Below are 13586 nucleotides of genomic sequence, written 5' to 3'. Positions count from 1 at the left end.
GGAATAGAGGTGCCAGCAAAAAAAGTGTTGTGCTTAAAACCCAATTCCAGCAAAAGACGTCATTTAAACCCAAAAACTAAAGCAGGACAGAGGGGGGACAGGGGAGGTGACAGATAGAAGTTACCCATCACAGTGCCATCTGCCCAGGGGTGCACCCTGGGTCAGCAGTGCCAAGGGGGTGGCACGATCCAACCCCAGGGGAAATTCAGAAGTGTTAATTAAAGCTAATGAGAAGTATGTGGCAATGTGGGCCTGAAGTCAGGAGAGACTCTACCCCCAAACCCAGATAAGATATAACTAAATATGGTTTTTTAACCCCCCCATTTTATTTGCCATCTGCTTGTTTGAGCTGCGGGCAGGTTTTTGGGTAACACACGTCTGCTTTTTTTCTGCAACAATGAAGGCTACAAACCTACATTTCCTGTAAATTTTTTTTTCCCACAGCAAAAGCCAAAATCCCTTTCAAGTGACTCTCCCTGCCCTGGCATGGGGAGCATCAAACACCGGGAAAAGCTAAAAAAAAACCAAACGAGGAAAACAACCTGGAGGAGCAGGGGAGCACAGCCCCTGTAGCTGACACTGTGCCTCTGCAGCCCCTGTACCCCACAGGGTGTTCCCATTCCTATAGGGAAAATGGGCTGAGAACAGCCCTGAGGAGCAGGACTTGGGGTGTTGGGTTGAGAACTGTCAAGAAGGACTTGGGGGTGTTGGGTTAAGAACAGCCCTGAGGAGAAGGACTCAGGGTGTTGGGTTAAGAACAGTTCTGAGGAGAAGGACTTGGGGTTGTTGGGTTAAGAACAGTTCTGAGATGGACTTTGGGGTGTCGGGTTGAGAATAGTTCTGAGGAGAAGGACTTGGGGGTGTTGGGTTGAAAACAGTCGAGAAGGACTTGGGGTTGTTGGGTTGAGAACAGCCCTGAGGAGGACTCAGGGTGTTGGGTTGAGAACAGTCCTAAGGAGCAGGACTTGGGGTTGTTGGGTTGAAAACAGTCCTGAGGAAAAGGACTTGGGGGTGTTGGGCTGAGAACAGTCAAGAAGGACTTGGGGTTGTTGGGTTGAGAACAGTGCTGAGGAGCAGGACTCAGGGGTGTTGGCTGCCAAGAAGCTCAACATGAGCCTCCAGTGTGCTTGGTGCCCAGAAACCCAACCTTTTCCTGGGCTTCCTCAAACGCAGGGTGTCCAGCAGGACAAGGGAGGGGACTGTCCCCCTCTGGTGAGACCAATCCCTGCAGTGCATAACTCACACTCCGTGTAAAGAAGGCAAAGGAATACCCTGTGCTGAGACAGCTGAGGGAACAGTTTCTCCTTGATGAAAAACACAACCCTGGAATAGAGGTGCCAGCAAAAATAAAGCATTGTGCTTAAAAACCCAGTTCCAGAGCCCCCAAACGTGGGGAGAACACGGAACTCATGGAGTGACCCCAGGGGTGGCCATGAAAGCCCTCAGAGGGCTGGAGCTGCTCTGCTGTGCCGAGCTGGGGTGTTCAGCCTGGAAAACCAGAGGATGTTGGGGTTGGAAGAGACGCCGGGACCACCCGGTCCAACTCCTGCCCCAACACCACAATCCGAACCCATCACCCAACCAAACCAGGAAGGCTCCGGGAGCACCTCCCAGCACCTGACGGGGCCACGGGAAAGCTGGGGAGGGACTTTTAATAAGGAGAGGGAGCGGCAGGGAGGGTTTTAAGCTTAAAGAGGGGAGATTTAGGTCAGACATGAGGAATAAATCCCCCCCTGGGAAGGCGCCGGGACCCCTGCCCCGGGTGTCCCAGCCAAGCTGTGGCTGCTGCCTCCCGGGCACTGCCTGAACCCAGGCTGGGAGCAGCCCCGGCAGGGCAGGAGGTGCCCGTGTCCATCGGTTCGGTTCGGTTCGGTTCCCTTCTCTCTCACCCCACCCTCCCTGGGGAAGCCGCGCTCCACCCCGCGCATGCGCGCCGCCTCCCGCACCCTCACCAGACACACACACCCCCGGGGCGGCAGGGGGCGTTGTCACTCCGGAAGCTCGCCGCCGTTTCCGCCCGTCGCGGCTGAGTCACTGGGCCGCGCCGCCTCCTCCTCCTCCTCCTCCTCCTCACCGCCGCTGTCCGAACCGGAGCCGCGCAGCCCCTGGACCTGTCCGGTCCGGTCGTGTCCCGCCGCCATGCCGCTGGAGAACCTGGAGGAAGAGGGTCTGCCCAAGAACCCCGATCTCCGCATCGCTCAGCTCCGCTTCCTCCTCAGCCTCCGTCCCCGCGCTCCCGACCCCGCCGCTCGGGAGGAGCTGATGGCGGCCGTGCGGCTGCACAGTGAGTGCGGCCCTGAGGCCCTGCCCCGGGGAGGAGGGGTGGCTCTGTCTGTCTGTCTGTCTGGTTAGAAGGGCTGGGTCTGACTGTCGGTGTTGGGGGGAGCATCAGTTCCCACCCCCCGGGGGATGGAGGGAACCCCGAGGGCTCCGGGGGACGGGGGTGTGGGGCGGGGGATTTGGGGCAGGTGGGGGTAGGGAGAGGTTCGGAGGTGTCAGAGGGGTGGTTCGGTTCCCCAGGGCACTGTGGCAGCGTGGTGGTGTTTTGAGAGGCATGAGCTGAGCATCACTGCTGGGTAAAGTGAGGAGAAGGTGCAGGTAGGGGGGTGTCAAAGAACAGTGATAAAAAAAGGGGGAAAAAGTGTGAAAGGCAGAGCCTGGTGCAACACTGGCTCTGTAGAGTTATGTACCTGATCACAGGAGGGAGGCAGTGGTGCTGTCCTTCAGTGCCCTGCTCTAGGAGCACTTGTTGCAGCAATTAATTACAGAAGCCCTTCTGATTCTCTTCCAGATATGGCTCCTTACTATGAAGCACTCTGCAAGTCTCTGGAATGGCAAGTGGACACAGAGCTGCTGAACAAAATGAAGAAAGCCAACGAGGAAGAATTGAAACGTCTGGACAATGAATTAGAAGATGCAGAAAAGATCCTGGGGGAGAGTGAAATCAGGGATGCAATGATGGCCAAAGCTGAGTACCTGTGCAGGATTGGGGACAAGGTTGGTGCATGGCAGAGGCTTTATGGACTCGTGTTACCAACACTGCACTGTCATCCTCTGAGCTAGGCAGGTTCCAGTCAGTGCTGGGTGACTTAAGGTGCATTTTCTCTGTGACACAACTCAGACGTGTGTGGGGACATAGGGGAGGGTGTTGCTGAAATTCAGATTTTCTAGAAAACAAACAAAACAAAACAAAATGAAAACAAACAAACAAAACCCACCCACACAAAAAAACCCCAAAACAAACAAACAAAAAAACCCAACCAAACAAAACAAGCAAGCAGGCCATAACAGAAAACTTTTTTTTCTTGAAAAAGTAAAAGGGGTTTTTTCCATTTCCAGGTGTGTTTTTTTTCACTTACCTTCTATCTTAACACTTTTCTAATCTACTTACAAAGTGCAGCTTAATGTCAGGTTCTGGAGCAGCTTTCCCTAGTCCTTAGATTTAAAGGATCAGAGAAGAGCAGCTCTTTCAGCTCGATTTAAACTACAATTCTTTAAGATTACCCAAAACACTTGATGCTAGAGTGCTGTGGGGAACTTCACAAAGACACAGCCATCAGAGGAAGGCAAGATGTCTGCACTTACCACACTTTGGAAGTGTTCTGGGTGCTTTTGGGGTTCTGACAGTGGGAAATCCTCTCTTTGCCAGGAGGGAGCTCTCACCGCCTTCCGCAAGACTTACGACAAAACTGTGGCTCTGGGGCATCGTCTGGATATCGTGTTCTACCTCCTGAGGATTGGGCTGTTCTACATGGATAATGACCTCATCACACGGAACATTGAAAAGGCAAAAAGGTACTGCTTGGGTTGTTTGAATGCACTCAAGCACTTTTGAGACACCCTGTGACAAAAGGAGTGGAAAGAAATGTGACTACAACTGGCTGGGAGAGTCACAGAGTGAGGGGTGGGTGTTGGCTTGTGCTAGGGATCTGCCTCTTCCTGGATTTTTATTTTTTTTTTAATGAGGGGGAAGAGAAAAGAAAGGTTTAGGATTGTTTGTCAGCTGTTGGCTACCAGCTGGCATGATTTTAATTTGTAGCCAACCCCTTGGTTTCCACTTTTCTGTTCCATAGCTGTTGGAAGACAAACAGCTGAGGGTGTGGGTAGCTGGTGTGGCAAAACACAGTGCAGGATTGCTGCCCAGCTGGCTCTCTGAAGTGCCAGCTTCTCCTCGGGATGCAGGAGCACAGTGTGCTTTGCCTCAGCTGCCTTCCCTCCTTCCTACAGCTACTCTCAGTGTCTCCATGCTCTCAACACCTGGAACTTCAGTGGTTCCTGTAGCATCTTTACATTCTCTGGTGGTGCCACAATGCTACAGTGCAGAACCTTTCCAGTTACCCTATTCCTTGAACAATTGATTTTTTTTTTGTGTTACCTTCTCAGCAGTTTTTATCTTCACCTGTCCTCCTGCTTTTAACCACATCAATTTCATGTTAATACAATTTTTGAAAAGTGACAACTTCACATGTTTCCCCGTGCTGCTGGCTGCCAGGCTTGGATTTTAGCAGCAGAGGCAATGGAAATACATTGCCACAGCTGAGGCTGAGAGCAGTGTCTGCCTGCACGTCCCAACACTCTTGTCACAACTCCAGAGGCTCTGAACATTTCCTGTCAGTTCTGGCTCTCCTGTCCCAGGGAAGCCACTTTCCTACCTCTCAGGTGTACAAAACCTGGGCTGTTTCAAGAGCTGTAACATGGATTACCCTTTCCCTAATCACACAGTACCAGCTGATTTACTCCACGTGTTTCATACAGTTTTCTCCATCACACATTTACTTAAGTAAATATTTCCTTTTGTTCCATTTCAAGTCTAATAGAAGAAGGAGGAGACTGGGACAGGAGAAATCGTCTCAAAGTGTACCAGGGCCTCTACTGTGTAGCTATTCGGGACTTCAAACAAGCAGCCGAGCTCTTCCTTGATACAGTTTCAACCTTTACATCCTATGAACTCATGGATTACAAAACGTTTGTAACCTACACGGTCTATGTCAGCATGATTGCCTTGGACAGGCCTGACCTGAGGGAGAAGGTAGGGAGAGCAGATGAGAACACTGGCACAGCCTTTCTTCAGCCTGTTTTCTCCCCAGGCTGACAGGGTGTTTAAAGGTGGGTTTTTTTGTTGGTTTCAGGTTATCAAAGGAGCAGAGATCCTGGAAGTGTTGCACAGCCTGCCAGCAGTAAGGCAGTACCTCTTCTCCCTGTACGAGTGCCGTTACTCAGCCTTCTTCCAGTCGTTAGGTAAGGCTCTGGGTTTTCCTACAACCCTGCTTCAGGTGCTTCAGTTATTTCTTTCAGGTCATACACAATTTTTTGCAGTAGCTAGAGCTACTTGATGCAGGAAAAAAAAAGTATTTCTTTTTTAAACAGTGACCTAAAATTTTTCCTACTTTGATTGCTTGACTTTTAAAACAACCAAACCAACCAATCTTTGCACACAGTGAGCTTCTTGAAAGGTCCCATCTGAACAGGGGGAAAAGCATTTTCAAAAGGCTGTGGAGGGGGCACTGTCTTACCTGAAGAGCCAGATCAGATGGGAAAGGTTTTTATCTTTGAAAGAAGTTGCAGGACTTGTAGTCTGAAGACTCTGAAATCTCGACCTGCAAAAGAAACCTCATGAAAAGTTGTTGTTGTTCCACTGGCTTTCTGCTCTGGCTTCTGTGTAAAAGGGTAGCTCTGAAGAAAAGCTGCTCAGAAAACTTACTCTCACCAGCTCTGATGGCTTGTTTTCCTTCTGTGAGCTACAAAAGGAAATAAAACACTTAGAAAAACAGCAAAAAATAACTTCATTTTGTGGAAGATGAGCTCTGATGAGGCAACATTTTTTTGTTGATGGATTTATTGCTACCTGAGAGCAGTGCTGTTAGGAGAAAAAGTTACTTCAGTACTGGAAACCCTAGTAACTAATTTAAAAGCTATTACCAGAAAGTTACGGTTATTTCCTTGCCTGGCTTTGGGTGAGGATGTGTCTTGGGTAACAAATATTTCTTCAAGAGCTGCTCGTTTGCCCACACCAGGTGCTGCTGTGCACTTGCAGGTCCCACGAAGTCTGCACGAGTACAGTACAGTCATGCCCACTCTGATTACTTATTAACTGGTGTTATGTGTTTTATTTACCTAACTGATACTTTACATTTCTTAGGGGTTACTGGCTCGTTTTCTTTCTTGTTTTTCTTTTCAGCTATTGTAGAGCAGGAGATGAAGAAGGACTGGCTGTTTGCACCTCACTATCGATACTATGTACGGGAAATGAGAATTCATGCCTACAGCCAGCTCCTGGAGTCTTACAGGTCACTGACATTAGGATACATGGCAGAAGCATTTGGAGTCAGTGTAGAATTCATAGATCAGTAAGTTATTCAGCTTCTTAAATTCATAAAGATCTCACTTCACAGCTTTTAGTTATTTGTAATGATCCCATTGTGAATAAAAGTCTTTGTTCTACTTGGGACTCTAAACATTTTGAGCTAGGTTTCTGTGGAAGAGCTTGGCTGAAGTTAAATCAACTTCATGTTTCAGTAAAGAAAATAATTTGATTGCAACCTCTCATGACAACTTTTGCAGAATCTCTTTCACTCTAAATGCCCATTTAGTCTTTTATTAATAATTTGGTTCCTTACACTGCTGCATCTATTGACCCCCATGAGCTATGAAACTTAGGATTTGAGGATGACTTAGTTCACAACTATGCAAAAACATAACTTACAGCTCTGGGCATCTGCATGCTTTATGTGCCCTACAAGTGTCCTTATTTAGTTTTGCTTGATTTCTGGTATGTGGACAGGATCTGATGTTTTTTTAAATCAGAGGCATGCTGCAGTCTCAATTTGGAATTCTTCTCTAGTGTAAACCCAACACATCTTTAGCACAGTGAGAACTTGCATGAACTGAGAAACTAATTTTACTCTATGTGCATGAAATGCTTGCTTTAAAATGCCTCCACAAGAGTCATTCTTCTTTCATAGAAAACTTTCAGATTTTCTAACATTAAGTATTACAGAAATACAAATACTGCTTGAAGTATTCAGAAATGCATTAATAAGTGTTTCAAGAGAAACCAAATCCCTTCAGTTGAAAGGTAAATGCTTTAAAGTCATACTAGTTCTTATGCCTCCCACTGATTTATTACTAGTTGTAACCTGTTTTACTGTTAACCAGAGGAGTATTTTCTTCTACCATCAGTATCATGCTGTAGGCCACCAGTTGATCAAGCAAAATAATAATAAAATAAGAAAGCAGCATATGTAGAGGTCCTAGAGAGCAGGGAACTCTCCTAATGTATAGACTGGCATAAAGATAACTTACCTGTATTTTTCTTACCTATATTATTCTGGGTAGGCACAGTACATGACTGCTGCCTTTGAGTCTGTAATCACACTGTGAAAAATTTCACCAACTCAAGTGTGACACTTTGGCCTGAAAGGAAAATACTCAGACACTTTGCATTCAGATCAGCTGGAATGATGATTCCTGTATGAAATGTCCAAGCTTTAATAGGATGAGGATGCACCAGACACCATATGGGAACATACAGGCTGTTGTTTCAGAAGTGCTGCTGGCTCTGCAATGCCATGATTTAACATGATTTAACATGATTTAACATGATTTAACATGATTTAACATGATTTAACCCAACTTCTTTTTTCTTTACTTAGGGAGCTCTCAAGATTTATTGCAGCTGGGAGATTACACTGCAAAATAGACAAAGTAAATGAGATTGTAGAAACTAACAGGTATGTTATAAATCCCTAGGAATAGTTTTTGATCTATACATTTTGATACACTTATTATAGAAATGTAAATTTTTGTAAAACATTCTCACTTTCTAAACTTTTTTTTTCCCCACACACAATTTCTAGGCCTGATAGCAAGAACTGGCAGTACCAAGAAACCATCAAGAAAGGAGATTTGCTGCTAAACAGAGTTCAAAAACTTTCCAGAGTAATTAATATGTAATTTTTTTAACGAGAGGGAATGCAAAATTTAGATGTTTAAAACATTTTGGAAGTAACCTATAAATATATTGTATAACTTGGTATACTGTAGGTAAAAAAATACTAGAGAGAGGTAGTGTTTTTACTTTCCACTTCATTATGTACACAATGTTCTGTTTTGGTGTATGAATCCCAGCTCATTTATTAAATGTATGATACAGTTGATGATCTCGTAATTATCTTTGTTCCTTTCCTTGACTGGGTAAACAGTGTTCAGTGTTTAAGAGCAGAGCAGGGTAAGGATCTGTGAACAGAGAGAAGCAGTGGCCATTCTGTGCTTGGTTTTCAAGTACTTGAATCAAAGGGGAAGTAAATCAGTTGCATAATAGTGAAGTAGCCAAAAAAATTTTAGTTGAGATTGTGCACTGCCCATGCAGGATGGATGATTGTTACCAGAGGATTACATCTTAGGCAGAAGGAATAAGGGTGAAAATGACCCTATGAGGAGAGGCTGAGGGAGCTGGGGGTGTTCAGCCTGGAGAAGAGGAGGCTCAGGGGAGACCTCATCACTCTCTACAACTCCCTGAAAGGAGGTTGGAGCCAGGGGGGGTTGGCTCTTTTCCCAGGCAACTCTCAGTAAGACAAGAGGGCAGGGTCTCAAGTTGTGCCAGGGGAGGTTTAGGTTGGATATTAGAAAGAATTTCTTTATGGAGAGGGTGATCAGGCATTGGAATGGGCTGCCCAGGGAAGTAGTGGATTCTCCGTGTCTGGAGATATTTAAAAAGAGACTGGATGTGGCACTCAGTGCCATGGTCTGATAACTTCAGCAGTAGTGGTTTAAGGGTTGGACTTGATGATCTCTGAGGTCCCTTCCAACCCAGCCAATTCTATGATTCTATGACTATGGGGAAGCAATAATCATAAAAACTGTAAGTTGGGGAACACCTCTAAGTGAAGCAGTCTCTGCTTTTGTGAGCTGCTGAAGAGAAAGCAGATTAACAAAGTGTTACCTTTGCAGTGACTTCCTCTGTCAGACTTGCAGATGTCAAAATGATGGGAGGAAGGGCAGAAGATCCTGTTGCAGTTTGACACAACTGATCAAATGCTGCAGGGGGGTTACAATTTCTTTCTTCACAGCTGCTGAGGAGTAAGTATTTCAAGTAGGCTGCTGCCATACTGATGACACATGGCTTCTGGCCATAGCAGGGCCTGCAGCAGCAGCTGTTTACGCAGCTTGGGGTTTCTTTTTTCCTCCCAAAGAAAGTCTGCAACTTAGTTCTGTGAGACTGTTTGATGCCACTGCACTTAGCAACAGAATCCACGTGCTGTCTGTACTCATTGTCACTCTAATGCCCAAACTAAACACCAACAGGGAGATGTACCCACAGAATGATCCTGACATTTGGAAGTTCCTGAGCAGCACTAGGACAGCATGGAATTTCACATGCCCCTTCCTCTTACTGGGAGATCACAGAGGATCTCCTGCCTGTGAATCACTTCCCCTGCTGGGGTGAGACTCAGCAGAAGTGTTGAGGGTCCATTAGTATTCTCTGCTAACTGTTTTGCAACCCAGAATACAACCTAAGGATTTTTTATTTTCTTTTACTACTTATTTAAAGCCATTATGTTTTTCTGCTTTGGGTTTTTTTTGGAGGAGTAGGGGGGAGGGTTGGGATGGTTTTGTTTGTTTTTGTGGGTTTTTAGGTTTTGTTTTGTTGGGTTTTTTTTTTTAAATCCCCAAAAAGTAGCTATTTAGAGTAGCTATCTAGAGTTCAAAGATTTAGATTTCAGACAGTACTGATTAGAAGAAAATTCTGATTTTCACTCTCTATAGTAAAGTGAAAATAATAAAAGAGAGGGCCCTGATTTGTTTACCATGTAGTCAGCTACTGAGACTGTATTTCTAAATTTTACTTCTTAAAAAGTTCTAAATTAATTTAGGTCAATATTGAGACTTTTCAGAGCTGCAGTAATCTCTCAGGTTTTTTAGATCTGTTCCATATCAGATAAAGTACAGCTGGCTAAGATGACTTTAGTTCTGGCTTCCTTTTTCCCCTTTCATAGATGCACACCTTAAGTCTATCAAAGGCCACACTACAGAGGGTGTGGGCCATAGACTTCACTCACCTGGGGTAAATTAATTTCTGGTGCAAAGATGAATTTTCCTTTCCAACATATTTGTGTTTCAGCTGGCCTTTAATTAACTGTATCAAAGCTTTGTGAAATAATTTATTTGTGAAATAAATCTCAGTAGTTCCTGTCAGTTTATGCATCACCAAATACATTTTGAATTGGAAGCTGAAGGGAACAGAAACTTGCCTGAGAAAACCAGCAACTGAAGGAAAGCTTCATGAACTGCAGAGAAATCTTCCTGCTCTTTAATGTAGGTAAAAGCAACATTAAAAAAGGCCAGAAGTGTCTATTTGGGAGGAAAATGAATGCATTACTAAACTTGGTGTACCTTAAGGTATTTTTAGAGCTTTCACTTTTTTATGGTAACCATCACTATCATCCCATGAGAGCCAAGCATGTCAGAACCTCAGGTGCATGGAAAAAAACAGACTGTTCATGACATCAGTGCACAGACCCTACCAGAGCAAAGCCCCTGACTTGCCTTGCTTGTTTTCTGATGTCTGCCTGTCCTACAAAGTGCTTGGAAGAACCAGCAGAGCTCCTTAACAAAGCTTTTCAGGCCAAGACCTGGCAGGGAAGAGTCACAGCAATTTTACCTGAATTATCTGAAGGCTTTGCACAGAAGTTTGGCCTCTCTGCCATCCCAAACGGTGGGATAAGATTCTGCACAGCTGTAGGCAAAAGCAGCACCTCCTGAAATCCACAGCTGGATGCACCAGGATAGCCAGAGCAGCTGATTGCATCCCTGTCCTAGAGAAAGAAAAGAAAAAAAAAAAAAAAGAAATAAAATAGCCACCTGATACAGAATCTTTTTCCAAAGAGGGGTCCAGGATGGTCAGGCCTTGTGCTGACCAAGGGCATAATTTTTCCTGTTCTTTCTTAACTGTCTGCTTCCAATATCTATGTCAAATGAACAGAAGGATTTCTGTTTCCTTCAAACCTTGAAGGAATTTCAAGTTAATGCTCACTGTCTCATGATTTACCTTTGGTTTATTTCATCTCATTATTCCCATCTAATTTAATTCTGATTGTGAGTGGCACTCCAGACACAGTTCATGCCTCAGTCTTGACACCTTTCCCTGGATTTATAGTCCACATGCCAAAGTTGTACATTCTCTCTTGTAATTTAAGCTTGTGCAGTTCCTTGAACTAATGCCATTCTCCAATTTCACTTTGGGAGGGTGACTTCATACTGGCAACAAGGTAACCAGAATCAGAGACAGACTTTGAGATGCAGCCAGGCCAGGGAGACACTTTCCACCTCACTCAGCAACACATTCACTGCCATTAAGCTGTGACATGCAAGAGGGAAGGGCAAGGGTGTTTGAGGGTTTGCTCAGTAAAGCTCTGCTACAAAATGGTTGAAATGCAGTTTATGTGCAAACATTCTCTGGCTCACCTGCTGGCTGCCCAAAGGCTCCCTTTCTTCTCTCACTGAAGAGTTTAAGGTCCAGTCTTGCAGACAAGAGACAAGGCACTTGCTTTAGAAAAAAGCCACCTGCTGTGGACAGGGACACAGGTGAAGGGAGGGAGCTCCACTGCAAAATGGAGGACAAAGAAAACTTCCAGTACTGTCCTGGAGAGCAGCAACAAACTATCCCTGCTGGTACTGAAGGAAGTTTTGTACCCAGCTGACTACAGATGTCAATTCCAGTCATTCCCCATGGCCTTGTACAAGGCTTTTTGAATGCAGTTCTCAGGCTGCTCTTCATCCTTTGTCAATAAAGTTTGACTCCAGGTTAGTCTGAAAAACTTCAGAAAAGATGCAGGGTTTTTTGATACCCCTGAGGTTTGGTGGTCCAGAAAACAAACAAACAAAAAAAAAAAACCCCAACAAAACCCAAACAAGCATATGCTGCTTTTCCACGACAAAGATCCCATGCTGCTTGTTAGGAACAAATCCAGCAGCTAATGCAGCCCTCTCAGCCAAAGCACTGAGGAAAGCATTCAGTCAAATTAAGAGTCCCAGGATGAATCCCACAAGCCACGTGTGTTTATTTGTTGCAGCAGAATGCGATAATAATGAACCAACAGGAATTTGCATTTAAATAAAGCCAATTGCCAGCCCTTGTATTGGTTGTGTCAGTAGCTGGCTTAAGGCACAGCAGCCACACTGTAAAGGCACCGGGTGTGGGGGGCACAGGGCCAGCTCTGCATGGGCTGTGGGTGCAGGACTGGCATTCAGGGATTTTTTTCTACCAAAGGGAGTTTTTTATGTAGCCTCTGAGCCCAACAAACCTGCAGCAAGAGGAGGCTGTCACCCTCAGGTTCGAAGGACTCGTCACAATCTGCCATTTGTAACCCAAAGGTGCTCAGAACCTCAGACACAGGGATGTGCATCACACACACACTGTTGGGTTCAAACTCATGCAGCACCGAGTAGCTCCCCCCAAGCACAAACTGGAATATTTGCCTTTGAGACAATCAGTGACAGGAGGAAAAACTGCTCTCCATGCAGACCAGGGAAGGCTGCACTGACTGGGTGAGTGGGTGTTTCCCATGACAAAACCCTTCACAGAACTGATGGGTGTCACTGGGAGAAGGAAGGAACCCCCCAGCAGCTCTGCTCTGCTCTCTGCCCTGAGGTGTAGGTGCCACCAGTGGTGCTCAATCCAGCAAGGAGAGAGGGAGGACACAGCAAACCTGCAGAGCTCTGACGTACCTCAAAGAGCTCAGGGCTACACGAGATTAATACAACTTCCCCCCCCCCTCTTCCTCTCTAGTTTTAGAGGACACAGACCCTATTTAAAATAAGTTTAAATGCAGAATTAACCCTTCAGTTTTGAAGCAGACAGCTTGAGTCACAAACTTGCCTGAAGGTGATGACAAAGGGAGCTCTGCTCTGCTTGGTGGGCTCCTGTCCCGTGTTGCTGCCACTCGTACAGCCCAGCACAACCAACTCCGGTGCCAACAGTTTATAGGGTGGAGCAGAAATTAGAAATTCCTACTAGAAAAGAAAGACATTTGCAGGAAGGTGAGAAAAAAAACCAACCTCAAATTATTTTAGTCAATAGAAAAGATAAATATATAAAAATTTGAAGTGTCCATTCTGCAACAGCAAAGCAGAACCTGCCTCCCACCTGACATTTATATCTTGCAGTATTTATTGCAAGTACTAAGGGAAACTCTGTTCTTAGTGTTTTACGAGGTAAAAAAAAAAGAGAGGGAGATAGAATAAGGTAAGCATTGCCATGGATTTAATGATGAATTCCTATCCCACTAGCAGGAGTTTTACCAATTTCACAAACCTCAGAACTCATCCACCACTCAAGTCCTGAACCACATGCAGTGAAAAGCCTGCAGGAGCATTTAACCTGCTGGATTCACACACTGGATCTTTTAAACTGTGAAAACACAGAAGATGGGGTTTTTTTTAAGAAAACATAATTAACACCCCCCACCCTCCAATCATTCAACATACTGCATTTGAGGTTGCAAAAGCTGCTTCTTGTCATTCTATTTAGAAAACAATAAAGCATGAACCTTAATTAACAAAACATCCTTTGCATGGGAAAAGCTCTG

General features: G+C 45.3%; 1 protein-coding gene across 1 annotated transcript; it reads left to right on the top strand.

Moving 5' to 3' along the window:
- Nucleotides 1-2006: 2006 nt before the first annotated feature.
- Nucleotides 2007-8156, top strand: PSMD6 (proteasome 26S subunit, non-ATPase 6). The gene is made up of 8 exons (XM_030458503.1): nt 2007-2284; nt 2792-2997; nt 3650-3795; nt 4810-5029; nt 5130-5238; nt 6179-6347; nt 7653-7730; nt 7857-8156. The coding sequence occupies exons 1-8, from the start codon at nt 2140-2142 to the stop codon at nt 7951-7953; spliced, it is 1170 nt and encodes a 389-aa protein (XP_030314363.1). The 5' UTR covers nt 2007-2139; the 3' UTR covers nt 7954-8156.
- The last annotated feature ends 5430 nt before the right edge of the window (nt 8157-13586 follow it).

This window comes from Calypte anna, chromosome 12, assembly GCF_003957555.1.
Source record: "Calypte anna isolate BGI_N300 chromosome 12, bCalAnn1_v1.p, whole genome shotgun sequence".
NCBI classification, from domain to species: domain Eukaryota; kingdom Metazoa; phylum Chordata; class Aves; order Apodiformes; family Trochilidae; genus Calypte; species Calypte anna.
The sequence above is the reverse complement of the archived record's forward strand: the minus strand, read 5'-3'. Positions and strand labels throughout refer to the sequence as shown.